Source organism: Oncorhynchus tshawytscha, linkage group LG15 (genome assembly GCF_018296145.1).
Source record: "Oncorhynchus tshawytscha isolate Ot180627B linkage group LG15, Otsh_v2.0, whole genome shotgun sequence".
Lineage (NCBI taxonomy): Eukaryota > Metazoa > Chordata > Actinopteri > Salmoniformes > Salmonidae > Oncorhynchus > Oncorhynchus tshawytscha.
In genome coordinates this window covers 5,182,759-5,201,830 of record NC_056443.1, presented here as the reverse complement: position 1 = coordinate 5,201,830, position 19,072 = coordinate 5,182,759, and the positions used below count along the sequence as shown (strand labels likewise).

Sequence of the window (19,072 nt, the reverse complement as noted above, 5' to 3'; positions counted from 1 at the left end):
ATATGTAGCTCATTTTTGGTCACAGGTCCAGGAATGGCTGAAGAATTGCAACATTTGCCTAGAACTAACACAACAGATAGCAATACTGGCTGATTTGAAAAGCCATACTCAATCAATCAAAAATATAATAATTATTTTAACAAAAAAATATATTTTTAGTTTACAATCTGTAGAAGCTATGAGAATAGGAAGGTTCAATTATTTTGTGTAGCATCACAGCACAGTTGAAAAATATATGGCAAGTAGAAATCCGAAATGGATGATGTTGAGAGACAGATGGGAGGGGTTGAGTGGAGCTGAAGAGTGGGGACTAGTAACAAGATAAACAATGTAGGGCATGCGGGATCTGTAGAATGTATATAGGTTCGGAGCTTTTGTGAAATAGCATAGTTACAAATAGAAATCAAACTGGATGGACATCAGAAATAGAGGAAGGACTAAGAACAAACAAGAGAGAACTATTGTAAAGTAGACTGTATCTGTAGAGTGTGTATAAGATGTATGGATTGAAGGTAGAAGCAGAAGTGTTTATTAGTTTACTCCAATTAGGGGATTGGTGGAAGGGTTTGCGGGGAATAATAATAAAGGTATATTCTTTAAAAAAGTATGTATGTCTATATAGGTATGTATGTGTAATAATGTGTGTATATATGCATGCGTGTATGGATATATATATATATATTTACCCCAAAAATATGGGGGATTGGAAATGATGCCGACAATTACATTGGAAGCAACATTCTGTCCGCAATATTAAGCTGATCCTCCCTCAAAGAGAAAAAAGAAGAAAAAAAAGAAAAGCTTTTCCATTGTAAAAAAATTGCCTTTTTGCCTTTGTGCAGATTGCCATGTCTCATTTTCAATTAACTGAAAATTAAACCTTTTTCAAAGTATCTCTTTTTCAAACAGGCATGGAATTATTGTTCTTTTTTTCAACGGAGGGGGGCGGCTGGTTGAGGGGCAGCTCTCGGGGAACTGTGGGGAGGGGGGTGGGGGTCTTGGCAGGCTGGTGGCCTGGTGGTTGGGAGCTTGGGCCGGTGGCTGATTTGGGTCCCCGTTTCTAACTTTGTGGGAGATCAGTCGACGTGCTCTTGAGCAGGGTATTGACCCTGATTGCTTCTGTGGGTCGCTCTGGATGGAGTCTGTTAGATGATTGAATGCAATGTAATTGTTGAGCGGCTTCACTGCAAGTAGATTGTATGTTTTAATATTCAATTGAAAAAACAAACAAAAATAAAATAAAATAAAAAAGTCTGTCCTCGACTGTGTACTTAAGTAAAAATACTTTAAAGTACTACTTAAGTAGTTTTTGGGGGGTATCTGTACTTTACTTTACTATTTATATTTTTGACAACTTTTACTTTTATTTCACTACATTCCTAAAGGCATTTTTGTATTTTTTACTCCATACATTTTCACAGACAACCCAAAGCACTCATTACATTTTGAATGCTTAGCAGGACAGGAAAATTGGGAAAATCACCGACTTATCAAGAGAAGACGTGGTCATCCCTACTGCCTATGGTCTGGCAAACTCACTAAACACAAATGTATCTTTTGTCAATAATGTCTGAGTGTTGGAGTGTCCCCCTGGCTATCTGTACATTTTAAAAACAAGAAAATTGTGCCGTCGGCTTAATAAATTATAAGGAATTTGAAATAATTTATACTTTAACTTCTATTTTTGATACTAGTATATTTTAGTAATTACATTTACTTTTGATACTTAAGTATATTTAAAACCAAAAACGTTTATACTTTTACTCAAGTAGTATTTTACTGTGTGACTTTCACTTTTACTTGAGTAACTTTCTATTAAGGTATCTATACTTTTACTCAGGTATGACAATTGTGTACTTTTTCCACCACTGGTCCTCGCTGGACATCCACTGGGTCTGATGGAGGGACCAGGGTTGGGAAAAGAAGTGGCAGCCAATTGGATCTGCAGAGGAGATCTCTCTCTCTTGTCACCCCCTCTGTCCTCACAGTGGTCGGTCTGTCTTGAGTTTTAACTCATGTGGGTGGAGCTGTGTAAATGTTTTGGATCATTTCTTTGCTTGGATGGCTTTTTGGCTCAGGTTGTCAGATTTTCTCAGATTGTCCAAAGTCAGGCGGTTAATCGCACAACAACATTTCTGGTACTGCTGACAGATACTAGAGGGTTCCATTCACAAATGAAGCATCGTGTCAAGCAGCGTTACAGAAGAAGGACTAAAGCAGCTTATAATGGGCAACTAACTTCAGATACATGTATCTGTATCACTATTATCCCCACTTGTTTTATACACAGGGATGTTCTCGATTTCATGTAGGAAATAAACTATTTTGAGATCCAGGAGCCGTTCCCACCAGAATTAGCAGGACAATTAGGCCAACAATTATTGTACTCAAACCCATAAACACTATCATTATGAACATGACAGTAAACGGCACTTCCATTTAAATAGCGTTGTGGCATGCTCCATGACGACTGCCTAGGAACTGGCCTCTAGAAACAACTCCACAACCAGCATACAAGGAAGCAAAACCACACCCCTGCGGCGTACACATGGGCGTCTGCCAATAATAACGCTCGGTGGTGCCAAAATAAAAACCACTCTTCGCCGGTCCACCTTGCATTCAGTCAGGGCTAAGTCTGGACCACCCCAGAGGCTGAGTCCACTAGACATTCCTTTCACTTCAAGTGCTCCCATCAAATCATTGCAGGTACTGGTTTGTGGTAAAGGTGCTTTATATTGCTCTTTGGTGTGCATTGTGTCTCTGTTATGAAAAGGAACACAAATGGGACACAAATACACAGACTATGTCTACCACAGGTGGCTGGTGGCATCTTAAATGGGGAGGATGGGCTCATAGTAATGGCTGGAAAGGAATACATGGAATGGTATCAAACACATGGTTTCCACACATGGTTTCCATGTGGTTGATACCATTCCATTCACTCCATTCCAGCCATTGTTATGAGCTGTCTCCTTCAACAGCCTCCTGTTATGTCTACAGTAATTAGCCATGCATGTCCTTATAGATGACATGTTGGAGGGGCAAAAGAACGGGCAAAAAAATGCAGATTGAATATTTGTGTTTGAGTCCTGCCACAAAGCTTATCCACAGCCACTTGAGACAGTTATGTTTGTCTTATCAGAGCCACATTTGCTCTGCAAGGTGCTTCGAGGGCCCTACACATACTTTGCTTCAGCAATATTGTGGCAATGGTGAGAATCACCATCTGTTTATACCACAGGAGTTTCGTGACACCTTAATTGGTGAGGACATGCTCGTGGTAATGGCTAGAGTGCAATCAGTGGAATGGTATTAAATACATCACATGTCATTCCATTAACCCCTCAGCAGCCTCCACTGGTTTATACCTGACATAACCATCCGACACAAAAAATAAAGTGGATTTCTCTTGTAAATGTATTTCCCCCCCCCGACAAAACACACACACAAACACTACTGAGAGACAAAGCAGTCCATACCATGGCTTACACCCTTGGGTTTCCAATCCAATTTGAGGCCAAGGAGGAAGTCATTAGTTTCCTTTAGATAAGTTGTTGTTGCACACTGGTCACTAAACATTTTCCTATTGACCCAAAGTGCTTCAAAGTACTCATGGAAAAATAATTATACTTGTCTACTTGTCTCTCTCATATCTAATGTAATTATCTCCATGGACTGGCCAGCAAATGTTTCATGGACAATAGTCTCCCTCTCCATAATGGCTCCTCTGAAGGAGTGGCACAGCTGACACAGATGGGCACAAACTAAGTAAACATACTAATATCCTGCTACTACAGTGATATTTAAGTAGAAAATAGAGACATATTTGTTCAACTAGTGGTAGTTTTGGAAACAAGCTTTTGAAAATTGAAAGTCTGATTAAGTGACCATGGTCACATTTCATTTAAAGGCCCAGTTGAAAATTATTTGGGATGTAATTTGATCTGGCACTTTAATCACTGGTGATGTGATTTTGAGTTTTTTAGGGCCTCACGAATAACTCTAAATATAAAAACAATGTAATAGCACCTCATACTTGATGAATAAAAGGCTCCGAAAATCATTTCGATGAGACATGCATTTAACTGGCCTGTGTTGTACAGTATGTGGCCTGCCTGTCGGCTGATATTGGCTCTGCAACATCGATTTCAAGTTCTGCTTTTGGGGATTGTGTCCTTTTACACCATTTTACCACTGTTGATAAAACATAAACCCCCTTGTTATTTCTATTGCCAATGTCCTTTAATTTTTATTGTCTCCCTCTGGTAATTTCATATGGACAGGGATGATGTTCTTTGAATGTTATTAATTAACAGTTGAAAAAAAGAATGAAAGAGCTATGTTTATCAATTGCCTATCTCTGGTCTAAGAAATAAAATACATATTTTCTCAACTGTTTCGACTTGGTTTGACCAGTCATCATAAAAACCCTTGAAAAAAAGCTGGAAGCAATCCTGATAGAACTCACAATTACTAACATCGACATTATGCTGGTCTCAGTGTTCTTATTTATCATAATAAATGATAACACTCTAACTCTGTCAAGGAATGTAAAACCTAATTTTCCTTTCATCTGCTGATGATGACGTTATACTGCAGATCCTGAGGTGACGTTGCTTTGTCTCGCGAGCTTATGGAAAACAATCCAGACTCTCTCTCAGGCCCCCCTTCCCACGCCCAGTGCGCTGTGGGATAGTGGCACTATAAAGTATATCCTCTCTCGGAGAAAGATAAGAAGCCCGAGACGGGAGGGGATGAAGATGGCGGACGCCAAGCAAAAAAGGAACGAACAGTTGAAACGGTGGTTAGGGTCGGAGACAGACATCGAGCCTCCTATTCTGAAAAAGAAGAAGACGAAGGTGAAGTTCGACGATGGCGCCGTGTTTTTGGCTGCCTGCTCAAGCGGCGATACCGAGGAGGTGCTCCGAATGATTGACCGGGGTGCTGACATCAACTACGCCAATGTAGACGGTCTGACTGCCCTCCACCAGGTTTGTCTTTTACAGCTATAAGCCGAGACACTTCCCATACAAGAGCACGACAACCATATGTGTTGCCAAAGATCGTAGCTAACGTTACCTCCTGCCACAGTAATGGAGAATGGAGTAATTCCTGCTGTAGCTCAGTCTGTTTACCTAGCACGCCCGTCTTTTTTTAGACGAGACAGGGCCATTTCATTTGTTGGGCTGTTGATTGAATTGGATCAGAAGCGAAGGGGTGGTTAAACTCAAAATACCTGATTGGTAGCTATCCCGTTTGAGCTAGCTAGGTATGTTAAATGTATTCGTAGGTTAGGTAATGTTGAACATATGGATAGTTAGCTATTTGGTCTTTGTTTATCAGCAACTGATTCAAACATCCAATATTCGGGAAGAATGCCGTTGACTGGCTTGCTAACATCTAACCAGCCACTTGGGTGGTGCTGTTAGCATAGCTAGTTAACGTCAGCCAGTTACACTGTAGCTAGCTAGGCAAACCATTCTTGGAACTGATATGTCGCCCTGCTCTGGCTAACCTGTGTAAGCTATGAAAGATAGCTTAACTCTATTGTTGGTTTGTTGTTTAACAAATACTAAATTATTAGTCGTTGGCGAAGTTAACTGCTGCCAATTGTGCTTTATATTGAAGTTAATAGGAAGTACAGAAAATGTACTTGTTTGTTAGCTGATGGCTAGCTAGCTTGCTACAAGTTGGTTAGCTAACGTTAGCTAACCAGTGCAAATGGTGGAAAGAACGTTTAGCTGTCCAGTGGCACTGCTCGTTACCAAGCATAAGCTTGACTGCAGTCGGTCGGCAGTAAAGCACCATTCAAATTAAAGGAATCAGATGTCAGCTTGGATCACGTCGAAGCTTTAACATGCAACAATATTTGACTATATGTTTAGCTACAGTAGCTATGCCGCAGTCTCTAGGCTGAAGGGCAGAAAGACTACTGTAACTAGCTACAGTCATGATACTTATATGTTCAAGAAATATTATATGTGGTTAACAGCATATGTAACTCTTAGGCTTGCTAAAGATCATACACTAACATGTTACTAGCAAACCTTAGCCTCAGGAGTCACGTCTTTTGACATTCTGTAGCTAACATCACTCCTATAATCGATTATACTATTGTAGCAGATAACGTTACAATTCATACCCACATTTTGTAATTGCAATTTGCAATTGTATTATAAGCTATCTGCATGGATTGGCAAACATCAAAACTTGTGGTGTTTCAAAGTAGTTATGATAGCTAGGCTATTTGAAAAGTATACTAACATTCTTAGCATAACACTAAGTAAATGCTCAGAATTAGAATCATATGCAAATTTTTATAAAGGTTGTTCCACTTTGGATTTGACTAGCTAGCCTATATCTTGCCGATGTGTTCGGATTGCGATGTTGCATTACTGACGTGTTTTGCTGCACAGTAGACTGTTCTGCAGTCGGATAACAGCTGACACATTCTCTCTGGGAGGTGTGAGGTTTACATGTCAATACCTGTCGCTTTCAGCTGTGTGAAAGAAGCCAATCCTAGGTTTTTGGGCTGTTAATGTTATTAGTCAACACTTTAGCTTATGTTATGGCAGGTGGAGCACCAGCCTGTTACCTTGAATACTGACAACCAAAACATTCAACCAATACATCTAATTCAGTTAAGTTTTTTGTTCTTCAAACGGATATTGCACATAAGCATTTTAAGTCATGCTATTTTGTCATTGTAGCCAGAGAATAACATGTTAACTGTTCATCAAAGTTTTTCACAGGTGTAAATGCAAAATTGGGAAGGTGTAGGCCTGCCTGTCTCACCAAATGCATTTTAGTAATGCTGGAATGAAACATTGTTTATTGAACTTGTGCATGCTCAAACTGCCTTGCACCTTACATCTACAATAATCTCATCACCCAGATGTCCTGTTTTGCTAAGTGATGCATCACCCGCCCTTTCTCTTAAGTAGTGTGATGTGTGCACCTTTTATAAACTGTTATTGCCGGGCAAGGCTATATCCCAGAAGGCCGATCTCAGGGTGTAGAAGTGGTGCCTTGTCTCTAGAATAGATGCTGCTGTATCACTAGTTGATTTTTTTTGGGGGGGGGGGATTCACACAAGTTATTTTTATCTGACATTAGATATGCACTACTAGTCGGAGACTGTGTCTTAATCAGCCTTTCTTTAGGGTGACTGAGTTTGTCTTCCTTTCAACTGGAATTAGTCAGCCTCCTGCACTGCGCAGGCTCACTGGGTGAAAATATAGCCTTTTTTTGGGACCGGAGTCCACTCCAGGGACAAACAGAGGTGAGGAAAGCATTTGCACCGCAGTGCTTGAAACCTAACCATGTCTGGAGAGACTTGGAGCAGCTTTGTTTGTGTTCCAGCATGTGATCCCTGGCTTCAGGGTCTTGGAAAAGAGTTGAAGGTGATATAGGGATTGGCGTTTAGCTTGCTAATCCTAGGATTTCAGGAAGGTCTGGCTGATGTTGGTTTGCTCAAACCAACAGATTTTGTTTAGGGATGTGCACGGTTATTTGAATATCTGAACGGACGTTAGTATCTAAATTTAAAATATCCATGTTACATGCAAGAATATACCATGACATTTCAAATTATACATTTAATAAAAACAAACCTTTCATTGTAGTTATGTTCTCCCCATTAAAAACCACTGGTAGCATTGCCCAATCAACGTGGCTCAATGGATAGTGAGCGCAGAATGTGGCCTCAATTAGCCCAGCTAGCTATAGTTGGCTAGCTTAGCTTCTCTAGGCTACTCCAGTCAAGATTGGCACTGTTATATGTGATGATAAATAACATTGTGGCTTCTACAAGCTCGGTAGTCTTGGCTGTAGACAAGTAGCGTCACTATCTGCCTTAGTCTGCTCATTACAATCTCACCGGCACCTCCACAGCTCCCTCATGCACCAGTGCTCAAGTTAAAAACGTAACTACAAAAAAATACGTGCTTCAGATTTCCGTATATCTGACAAATCAAATTTTATTGGACACATGCACTGACTACAACTTTCCCAACAACGCAGAGTAAAAAAAGTATAAACATATTTGCTGTTAAAAATATCTTGATACTATTTGAATAGTGCCCTTTTTGCTAACCCCCATCTAATGTGGCTCAGTCTGGGTTGCCACGTTAATTGTCCCTGATGGCTTTGCTAACCATTATCCATGTTGGGAATCTCTGCCTTCAAGGAGTAGGGCCAGTTGGCCTAGAGAATCAAAGTTGTCAGAATGAATGGTTAATGACTCTCCCAAAGTGGGATGGACTCCCCTCCTATTAGCAGGAGGCCAGTCCTGGTCTTGAATGGAACTAAACCAAACAGTCTAGTAAGGATTAGTTGTCATCTGCCTGCGGTTTGACTAGCCTTTTTATTTATAGAGTCAAACATGGTGCCACGATTCACCACTACTGTAATAATTGGCTTGTGGTAGTGAGACTACGGTGTCTTTAACATGACTCTAATGCTGCTACCACGCAGGTACCCGAGTGACCACTGACCAGCCAGGCAGTGTAGGCTAATTGACATGGTAGAGTGGCAAGTCTCCTTTCAGTTGCAGCTGTAGATCTGTTATTTTATCTGCAACAATTGTTTATGGGGGATGTCGGGTGCTGATGACATGCCCTGAACCATTCCCTTCCTGGTGGCAAGGCAGTGACCTCTAGCTTTGGTTGTAACAATGCTCTGTTTTTACACGGAGGGTCACTCACTCCTCCTTGGGTGCAGTGACTGCACTGCACTCCTGCCCTCCTGCCACTTCTGAGTGCCAGGTTATAAATACCCCCTGCACCAGTTCTTCTCAGTATAGCTTGGTTTGAGGAGATTATTCTAAGTTTGGGTGAGTCATTGCCACACTGGACTGCTTAGCTTTGTACTGGAGGCTTGGCATGCATTGGAGTTCATGTGGACCGTCTGACTTGAAAGGGTTTGTCTATGTGAAACAGAAATCACCTACGAGTCACTGAACAATGGCCTCTGATGTCCACCTTTGTTGTGACTGACCACCACTGTTTTTAACTATGGACCTGGAGGACATTTGTCCCAGCCTTTCACAAAAGACTAGGCCTATTTGACTGATTTGATTAGTTGTTAATCTGAATCGGGAGTGTTAAGGCTTCCAGTTCGAAAGAGTTTGTGCATATATTATCCCAACAGTTTGGGCTGGTTGGGCACACTTGCATTTTTTTCTGGAGGCAAGTTGAAGCCGAAGTCTACACCACTTCATTGGTGATTGGTCAACAGTAGGGATTCTTCAATAAAGTCTGTCATTGAATGGGAGACTTGTTTTTTTAATGTCCATTTTTTTCCCACCTTGAGAAATATTGAATCAAAGATTGAATCTTAGATTTAAAACTGAGCAACTAAGATCACCTTGGCAAAAACAGCAATTTTATGACATTTCTTGAGTTATCTTAGATTAATTCTGACTTTGGCTATGGTGTCTTCCTGGACAAACGGTAATATTGCATAAATAAATAAAAATTAAGCGAAGGTCTTTAAGGGAGTAGTATGCGAGCACACTCGTTCAGCTACTGGAGTTTGATGAGGCACCAGCCGAACTGAAGCATGCTGACATCTTTACTGCTGGGGCACAAGCCCGTACACCCTGCAGCCCTCTAGGACCACTGAGTAAATGTGGGAGGGAAAGACCTATAATGGTGCTACTGTAAACTAGAATTGTAACGCTTTCCACACAGTTCACAGCTCCCCAGAGGTGAGGGGTGAAGAGGTACAGGGAGTTGTGAATGAGGGGCAGGACTGGAGAGAGATGTTTGTAGATATGTGCTGGATAGGTAGCATTCCGTCCCTGTCCTCCTGGCCCGTGCATTCCTCACATGACAGTCGGTGGAAACCATGGCAAAGGGAGAGCAGAGCAAGCATTCCTCAGCTGTTCCCCCCCTCACACACAGTCTTACCCTCTTTCTGGCCTGCCAGCCTCTCCCCAGGCAATGCCAGGACCCAGCTGACTGCCACCTACTGTGCCCAATCAAGGCAGGGCCTGCACAGTGAAACAACAGGCGTATTCACCCATATCTGGCCTTTCTTGAGTCATCCATATTGTCTATCATTGGTAATGTACTTAGTATATATAGTCTAGCTGGTACAGGTATTGTATAGAAATTACATTTTTACTGGCTCATCAAAGTAGCTTTTTATAAGTTGTGAAGGTTTTACGACATCATTGGGATAGGCTCGATAAATTGAAAACTGTTAGCTTTTTTAAACTTTTTTTTTTAAACCTTAGCAACAGTTTAGTTCCACGCCCTCACTATCAGTGTGTGAACTCTAACAATGTAACCATGGCAACGTCTCATGTCAAGTGGCTTGTCTGCCGATTTGTGTACATACAGAGTTGCATAACCACTGACTGAGCAGAGTAGCCAGCAGCAGTTTAGAATCACATGGACTGCATGAATCTTGAAATGGAACCTATGCAGACAGCAGTGCATGGGGCCCTCACTGCAGTTCCATCCAAAGCAGCACCAGTTACATTAGCACATTACATAATTGTTCCAGCCCCAACCTTTGAGATTCTCAGCTGTGGCAGAGGTGTTGATTTTTTTGTTGTTGCTTGAATTCAATCTCTTGATTCAATTTGGAAAATGTACTTGTGGACCTGATTCTGAAGGTCTGGCCTTGTAAAGTGTTGTCTTCACCCAGATCCTATTGCTGAAATATTATGTTCTGGAACATTTCTTTCACCAGTCATGCGGCACTCTGTCTTTAAAAAATAATAATATATTCTTAAGGCTGTAAACTCACTTACCCTGTGGAGGGAAGCGGAGAGTGTTTTGGGTTACCACGGATCACCTGATCCGTAGTGAGTGTTGGTGTGTGTCAGGACCTGAAAGCGCTGCCCAATTAGGGCTAGATTAAGTTGATTTGGGTTGAAACTAGCTGTGTGACTTTTGATGACGAGAGCACCATGTTCCTCTCATTACAAGGGACATTTGTCGTTGCTCACCTCGGAAGATAATCAAAGGAACACAAAACAAGATGGAATACTTTCAGTCAGTTCTTTTCCCCATACTAAGGCCCAGAAGATAAAGAAACTGCATTTGCATTGTTCTTTTAGACATCATTCTCTACTTGATACCTTTTCCTCTAGATGTCACTCAAACAATGTCACTCTGAGCCGGGTTGCTCTTCGAGGGTGTCTATTCCTAGCCCTTAACCAAAGTTGGAGGGGGCCTGTTTGGCAGTGGACTGGGTATGGAGGGGCAGCGTGAACATGGCACTGTTTGGTTTTTGGGGGAGGGGACTCTTAAAGTGAAATGCCCCACTTCCTTTGAAACCATTCCGCGGAATGGTCTGAAACGGCTGCCTCTGGTGTTGGGCCCTGTCAACAGACATTAAATATTTGGTCGTTTTTGGAGGGCTTTTTAAGATCCACATTTCATTGGTGGTTGAGGGGAGTTTAGCTGTTACTATGTAAAGCTCTTGAAGTACCTCTGGTAGAAAGGCATTATAGAAATCTATAAGAAAAATATTTCAACCACCCCCTTTGTTGTATCTTAAATTTTGCCTTTCTAATTTACCTGCCCAAAGGCAGCGATTCATGAGTTTTAATAATGCACATAGAACCATTAAAGTTCCTCAATTATTTAAAGTATGGAATTAAGGCAATCTGACTTGTGTTACTTTGTCTATGCGTTCAGTCTGTCTTGTAGAAAGGTTATTGGCTAATACGGTTGGATGTATTCATAACCGTAGCAGTCGATTGCTTGTCAGTTTTTATGGACACAAGTGCATTAATAAAATATTATAATTCAAGCGTTGCGGGTCACCCAACCCAATGTTGATTCAACGTTGCCTCTGACTCCATCATCATCATAACCGTCACGGGCCTCTAGCCTGTAACAACTGTAATATTAGAAAAGCTCACAGAACTTGCACATTCTACCTGTTTATAATTGGTAGGTCTTGCTCTGTCAGGCGGGCTCCGTCTTAAGTTTTCATTGAAGTGTTTCCGCAACCTATAATCAAGTGCAGGAAGTCCTTGTGTCGTTGCTCTCGACTGTTTCACAACACATCAGGTAGTCTTCTGATCATGACACGTCGGCATGGCTTCCTTACATTAGAAAGCAGACAACTTCCATGCCTGTTCAACTCCAGATTTTCGTGGGTAGTTTTTCCAATGTTACCTCAACTAAAACATGTAAAAAAGAAACACATGAACACTCACATTTTCTTGACGTATTGATACCCAATTTCTTGATGCTTTAATTATGAAAGTGCTCTAGTGGTTGGAACTGTCTGAAGTATTTAAGACAAGCGTCACCGCAGGTTGAAACTGGTTCACCTGGGGTTGTAGATAGAATTCCTCAGCAGCGGTGTAAACTCAACCTTCTTTTGCCACGTATGTGCTCAGACAGACATGACAGCCAAGAAGCCTGTGGAGATGGACTTGACCTGTCACACACTAGCAACCGGTAGGCTAGGTGCTCCGCGGATATCGGCCATGATCAAAACGAGATAATAAAACTGGTGACTGCTATCAATTTCATTTTTGAAACTACAAGCTGCCATTCATCCACACCTGTGTACTACCCTCTCCCTCAAGTACATTTGATGTCACTGTGCATTCCTGTACATGCAAACTATTTCTCATGCGAGCGAGAAGCTATAGATCTCTCACTATGTCGTCAGGGCTCCTCTGGTCTCTGAGAAATAGTCCCGGCACATAGACCCGTTGACGACATCTGTGTAAGGTAAACTGGGATGAGAAGCTGGCAAGGGCTCTCTTTCTCTCCTCCCCCGCTGCCCCACATCTCCGGTCACACTTGGGCTTTAGCATAGTATTGAGCTGCTGCAAAATTTTAGTGGGATGACTTCAGCAGCTTGTCTGTTTTTATTCACCCTTTATTCACCCTCTAGTTTGGTCTTCAAACCATCCCAGGGTTCTTTGCATTCCAGCAGTCATATGCCTCACTGAGTGTAGGTTTATAAGGTGTTTGAACCGAAAACACCTGGAAGCTGAGGACTGAGTTCCTCTGTCTTGTGCAGCAAGGAGGACAATTAAGGCCAGTCTGTTTTGTTGTCCTGGGAGGGAGAAGTTACATTCTTTCAATGGCCTCATCTTTCCAGCCAGTGAAATTGGTGCACCAGAAACTACTGACAGGTACAGGTGTCACATTTAAAACAGAATTCTGCGTTTTCATGCAAAAAAGAACGTATATGAAATGCATTGCTGCATTTTGTAAACGCATATCTGAAATGCTTATTATTGTAATTTCAGCTTGGCATCAGACTAATTTAGTGCTTCAGTTGCACTTCTCCACTCAAATGCCTGTTTATGAATTCTCATCAATCAGCAGACAGCACTCTGTGTAGATACTTTCTCTGGAAAAATGCAAGATTAACTTCAAGAAAATCGTTAGGAATTGTAACTGGCTACGTTCTTTCTATGATAAACATTAGAAATATGATGGTCGTTTTTTAAAATTTATCGTAAGCAACATAAAACGCAAGTGAAATTGTTTAAAATCAGGTTGGTCTGTATTTGGAAAATGCAAACATCTGAACTCGAACGTGATCCCTGGGGTAAAGCCCTGATTTTCAGCCTAGGTGAAGGACCATAAGATGTAGGCCTAGACCACCCTAGAGTATGAGTGAAGGACCAACCGCCTACTAGACATGATGGGCATCACACCCCTATGTGGTTTCAAAGTGGGCTACTTGCCTTTCTTATAGTCAACCCAGTACACAACAGTCAGTACACAAGTCTTTAGCAACCTTTGTACAGGCTAACCAGTCTGCCTCTTCCCCTCAGCCTGTGAGGGATCTAGTTTTGTACTGAGCCACCACCAGCCTTGTGACTTTGCCAGTGAAACTGCTGTGTGCTGTTGTGCAGACAGGGGCCTTTTAATTATAGTCTGTGGTGTGTGTGTTGTGTATTTGACTGCAGAGTAGAAGCCGTGTCAGTGAATCGAGCTGGGTGTCTGTGTTTGGCTTGTGAGTTTTGATGGCTGCAGGCATTGGACATCATTCAAAACCACTGATTTATTTAGTATCTCCAGGTACAGTAATTTAGTGGTGCCATTAACACCGCTGAACAGACCAGAGTAGGAAACTATTCAGAGCAGGAATATACTAGAAGGTAAATGTACTTTTATTTTCACCCTTGTGCCTTTAAAAAAAAAAAAATCTGTGGACATTTTGTGTCAATTTCACCATTTGCATATTTTTCACTGTTCATTTCCTAAAATTGTAGACTTGACATTTTGTAGATTGTGAATATTGTCTGGTCCTTAAGTCTAATTGAGCTCCTATTCCAGATGTCAGCCTTCCAAATTAATAATTAAATGAACCAGAATTAAGCACACTGCCCTACTGTACATGTGCCTGTCTGGGGAAAGGAGGCTACAGTCGGAAGCACAGCAACGTCAATCAAGAAGTATAACCTTTTCAACCCAAATAAGTGAACTCTTTCTTTCACGAGCAATGAGCCGTTTAGCATACATTTACAAAATAAGTATAACTCTTGGTGTACCAGTAATTTTGGTTCAATTTAGTGTCCTCGGACCACACTTGAGATTCATGTGAGCCTTCCAATGTAGTTGACATTTTCTGAAGCTCAGGGAGATTAGGTGTGCCTTCGGAAATCCCAACGCCCTAGTCTCCACCAGAGCTTTTGTCTCTGCTCAGGACTCCTCATGTGGATTTTCATTGGCTAATTAAAGGTGTGCCCTGCTATCGTTGTCTGTTTTGAGAGGGCAGGAGGACTGACAGGAATGTTTATCCTCTTCCTAAATGAGGGGAATAGGATGTAGTGGGGGATGGGGGTGTTGGAGAGACCTTTCAGGCAGAGGAACAGGAAGTATTTGTTTATTTTTCTCATTTCCTCGTTGAGGCTCCACAAGTGAGCACGGCTTCATCTACTAACTCCTACTTCATCTACTAACCCCCCCATTTCCCAGCATTCGCCCCACCATCACAGAACACACCCAGCTCCTCTCCTACTTGAACGCCCAGTCTGCACTATATGCCCCTCTTACATTGGTGAGCCAAGACAACCCTCCTAATTGTGTAAACTGTTTCCTCATCGAGTACTGTGTGGCTTAGCTCTTTAAGGAAATCACACTCTGATGCTTATTTGTGTCTTGACTTGTTTCTTCCCAAGAGTAGCCTTTTGGTAATATCAGGAACAAAAGAGATAATGTGTGAGCTAGGCCTAAGAAAGACAATATAATGTGCACAGTCCTATGTGAGACATTGAGTTCAGATCATGTGTGGCGGTGTTGACGGTGGCACTGTGCAGGGGACAACGGCTGGAGCCTTTATTCCAAAGGCTATGGAGGTAATCCATATTTTTCAACCGTAATGGCTATGGATTGTTTGAATGCCTGGCGGGCAGACACAAGCATACACACTGTCCCTTTAACCTCTGGAGTTCAGGCAGTGCTTGCCTGGAGAATGACATGAACAACAGGCCTCATCAGCATTTTCTGCTCATGGCTGTAGGTTAACCCACATAATGCACGGTATTAAGGGAGATTGTGCTACACACACACACTCGTGTTACTGTGGCCGTCTGACCTCGTTGTCCCCTCATGCCCCCTCTCTCCTTGGACCACTGACAGTAACAGCTCATGGAAACAAACTTGCCTCTCAAGCAGGGCTATTGTTTTGGCTGCAGAGCGTAAGCTGAAATGTATAGTTACAATCTCCCTGGACTTTTTCCCCCTCTGCTTCAATCCTGGCCTTTTTCCATGGGAATCCCAGAGCCATATATGGTCGTTCTCAGCAGCAGTGGAGGCAGAGTTCTGTGTAGCCAGGTTACGGCTCCCAACAGGGCTCATCTAGTGGAGGAACCCAGCTGGCCGCCCTGCAGCGCTCCCCCCTTCCCCTGGCCTCTGCAGTAGCTTTGTGCTTTTAAACCCCTCACATTCGCTCACTTGCGCCCTCTTTTTAATTTACACACACACACACACACACACAGGCGGTAAGAAGAAATTCCTTTTGTGGAAGTGGCTGCGTGCCTCTGATCCGGTGACATAGCCCAGTAGGTGTGGCCAAAGCGTCACTCCTTGAAGCCCTGAGCCCCGGAGTATTACTTATCTGGGAAGTTCTCCACTGCTATGCTAGACTGTGGCTTGGCTGCAGCTATGCTAGGTGGCTGCGGAAAGGAAGCAAAGTTGCGAGGGAGAGAAAGGGGCCCATGTTGGTCTCCAGGAGAACCTTTGTCTCCATACTATTGCTTTATAAGGGAATAAATGGGTATTTTCCAAAAAGAAAACGAGCTCCACTGTGGATGCCCTATCTCCTGTTAATCCTTTAATTTGCTGACTCAAAAAGCCAGCAGGCATATTTGGGTTGTACATGTGATATTTTAAAGCCAGGCCCATGGATGTTTTGCTTTTTCTGACAGCTACTCAAATGTTCCTCTCTCTGCTCTCGATTACCAGTTTTGTTTTCTCTAAAGGCCAGTGATGCTTATCTGAAACACATGAAACACATGAGCAGATGGTTGACAAAATGATAGAATGGTGATAGTTGTTACAGAAAAAATACAACCGTAATACTTTTTTTTATGGTGTTGATATTGTGACCAATAATGCTGTCATTTAGATTTGATGAATTCATGTTTTCAAAGAGCTCCAAGTACTTGGTGGCTGTGCTGGTGCTTTGATCCCACTGGAGAGTGACTCGGGCCTCGCTCAGTCATTATGGGTTTAAACAGCTGCTCAGTGACCACACTGTTCTCCACTCATGGCACACAGTGTTTTTGTTTATGATTGTCATCTGTTCTGAGCTGGTTCCTGTGCTAAAACAAAAGTTTCTAAAACCAGCACTGGCTGTGCCATATTTGAACACCATTACCTAGGGCCCTGGATGTTTCCTGATCAGGAGCCCACTATATAACCTACAGCTAGGGCCCAGATATGATCCTGGTAATGTTACATTTGCTTTATAGTCATTTAGCAGATGCTCTTGTCCATAGTGACTTGAAGTAGTGAGGGCATACATTTTTGTACTGGTGAACCCACAACACTAGCGTTGCAAGTGCAATGCTCTACCAACTGAGCCACACTGGTACAAGTCACGCTGTTGGGAATTACCCAGGGTCCTAGCCATGGCTACTAGCAGTTGGAATGACCTGCTGGAGGCCCGTCTGCTTGGTGGGTTTGAGACCAGGGTTTCCGTTAGCTGGGAATAGCCGGCCATTGTCCGATTTTATTGAAAATAACTGAAAGCCGACGTTAAATACAATTTTGCCGGCCAATTGTCTGTGCGAAGTAGTCCCACTGCAAACTAACCACTTTTAGCCTATTCATTGATGGAAATACCAGTCTAAAAGTGAATATATTTTGACTGGTCATGCTTATCGGTCTGTAGGTTAATTTAGTGGAATTATCACATGCGTTCAGCATACAGAGCCTTTGAGTGGAAAATCTGTCAGACCAGCAGCATATTTTGGGCTTTCAAGACAACTTGAACTTAGGCCAAATCATGGTCAAATCATGTCAGTGATCTTCAGGTGGGAAAGTCTGAGTGCTAGAAAGAGGCCTGAGTTTCCGAGTTGGATATCCGTTAAAAAATAATTTATACCCCCCCCGTTGTCTTGAATGCACTGAAGTCGGAAGTCAGGTTTCATATTTCCCAGTTCTGATGAAGCGTTCAAAAGAACGTCACACGCCACTTTGCAGTGAGCTGGTGGCCATATGCATTATGAAAACACATAGTAAATTGTTTTAAAACTGAATGTTTTAACACATATGAGGCAACTTGCTTCAAATTAAACTATTAGATCTCCTCTTTCTAAATCTAACGGATACTTTCATCTGTCACATGAATCCGCTCGCATGTGCAGTGCCCTTTTCACAAGTGTTTTCCAACTAATTGCAATATGGAATGAACATTCGCACAGCCTACTGAATTGTGTACATTGCTGTGCCTATAATGTAAAGAAATAAGTTAATCAACATTTTGAATCTAAACCTTCAGATCTGTTGCATCAGGCTTGTTGCTTTAACATTTCATTTTTTTATTTTTATGTCTAGACCTACTGGTTGTGTGGATTTCTTGTTCCAGAGTAGGCCATTTCTTTTAGTTGCCCATCGGAGGGCCCTGCCAGAGGAAATGGGGGTCCTCAAGTGTCTTCTCCTTGATGTGGAGTGCTGCTAAAGTTAGCATGGAGCGCTCTGCACAATGACCCCCAACTGTATCAGTAGGAAGTACAGTGCCTTTTAAAGTATGGAAAAAGCCCTCTGTCCTTTTTCTGAACTGTACTATGGGTGGGAGATGGGGTTTGGAATCTGTCAGGTTCATTATGTTGTATGACAGGTTTTTATATTGTGTGACTCCATTGTATAATAGATTGGAGAACCTGTATACACAGGCTTGGATACTTTGTGTACATGCATGATCTTTTTGGGTAAATACTCTTGGTTGACGCATAATGGCTATTCACATTTGAATCAGGTGGAAGTCTTTGATGTTCCCTTGACTGTAAAAGTGTATCTAAATTGGATTGTGTTCATACAGCAAAGTCTTCTGACTAATGCAACGTCTGGCTATATGGATGACACACGCCATTAGCAAGAAGTTGTATTTTTTTGAGGAGGAGGGGGGGGGTGTTTGGTTTGTGGGTTCTTCCACAGAAATGGCTACAAGGTTAGCCACCCTGAAGTTTGAGTTCTCTTAATGTAGGCTGTCACCATTCTATTTGTTGTATCCATTTAAGCTAACCTATTATGGTTAATGGTGACCTATGCTTTCAACTTGTCCATTTAATATACTCTGCGTTTCTGGAGGTGAGCACTGGTACCTTGCTGAGAGGTCTAAGCAACAGAGAATGGTGTTTCTATCCTTTGACCATAACCAGTCATGAGAACAGCGGTGGGGTGACCCAAAACTTGGAACGTCCAAAAAGAGAAGGAACCCTTCTCTCCCCCTGTTCTCAAGATTAGCTTTTGATCTTGTACTTGCGAGGTCTGCTCTGTGCGCTGCCTTGGGGGCTCTCTGAGCAACCCCAGTGTGCTTTAAATTAACTATTTTCTCTCTTTATTTATGTTTCTTACAAATGCCCGACAAGACTGAACTCTCGTCCTCTTTTGGGCTTGGTTGCTATGGC

General features: G+C 42.3%; 1 protein-coding gene across 20 annotated transcripts in view; it reads left to right on the top strand.

Moving 5' to 3' along the window:
- The first annotated feature begins 4,651 nt into the window (after positions 1-4,651).
- LOC112214179 (protein phosphatase 1 regulatory subunit 12A-like) overlaps positions 4,652-19,072 on the top strand; it is a 62,153-nt gene continuing 47,732 nt past the window's right edge. For 12 of the 20 annotated variants that reach the window (XM_024372743.2, XM_024372756.2, XM_024372754.2 and 9 more), the window contains exon 1: positions 4,653-4,991. In XM_024372743.2, coding sequence (XP_024228511.2) covers positions 4,755-4,991 — 237 coding nt within the window. In that variant the 5' untranslated portion in view covers positions 4,653-4,754. Of the gene's footprint in view, positions 4,992-19,072 lie in introns of all 20 variants that reach the window. The other 8 variants (XM_024372751.2, XM_024372747.2, XM_024372759.2 and 5 more) reach the window with 3 other exon arrangements.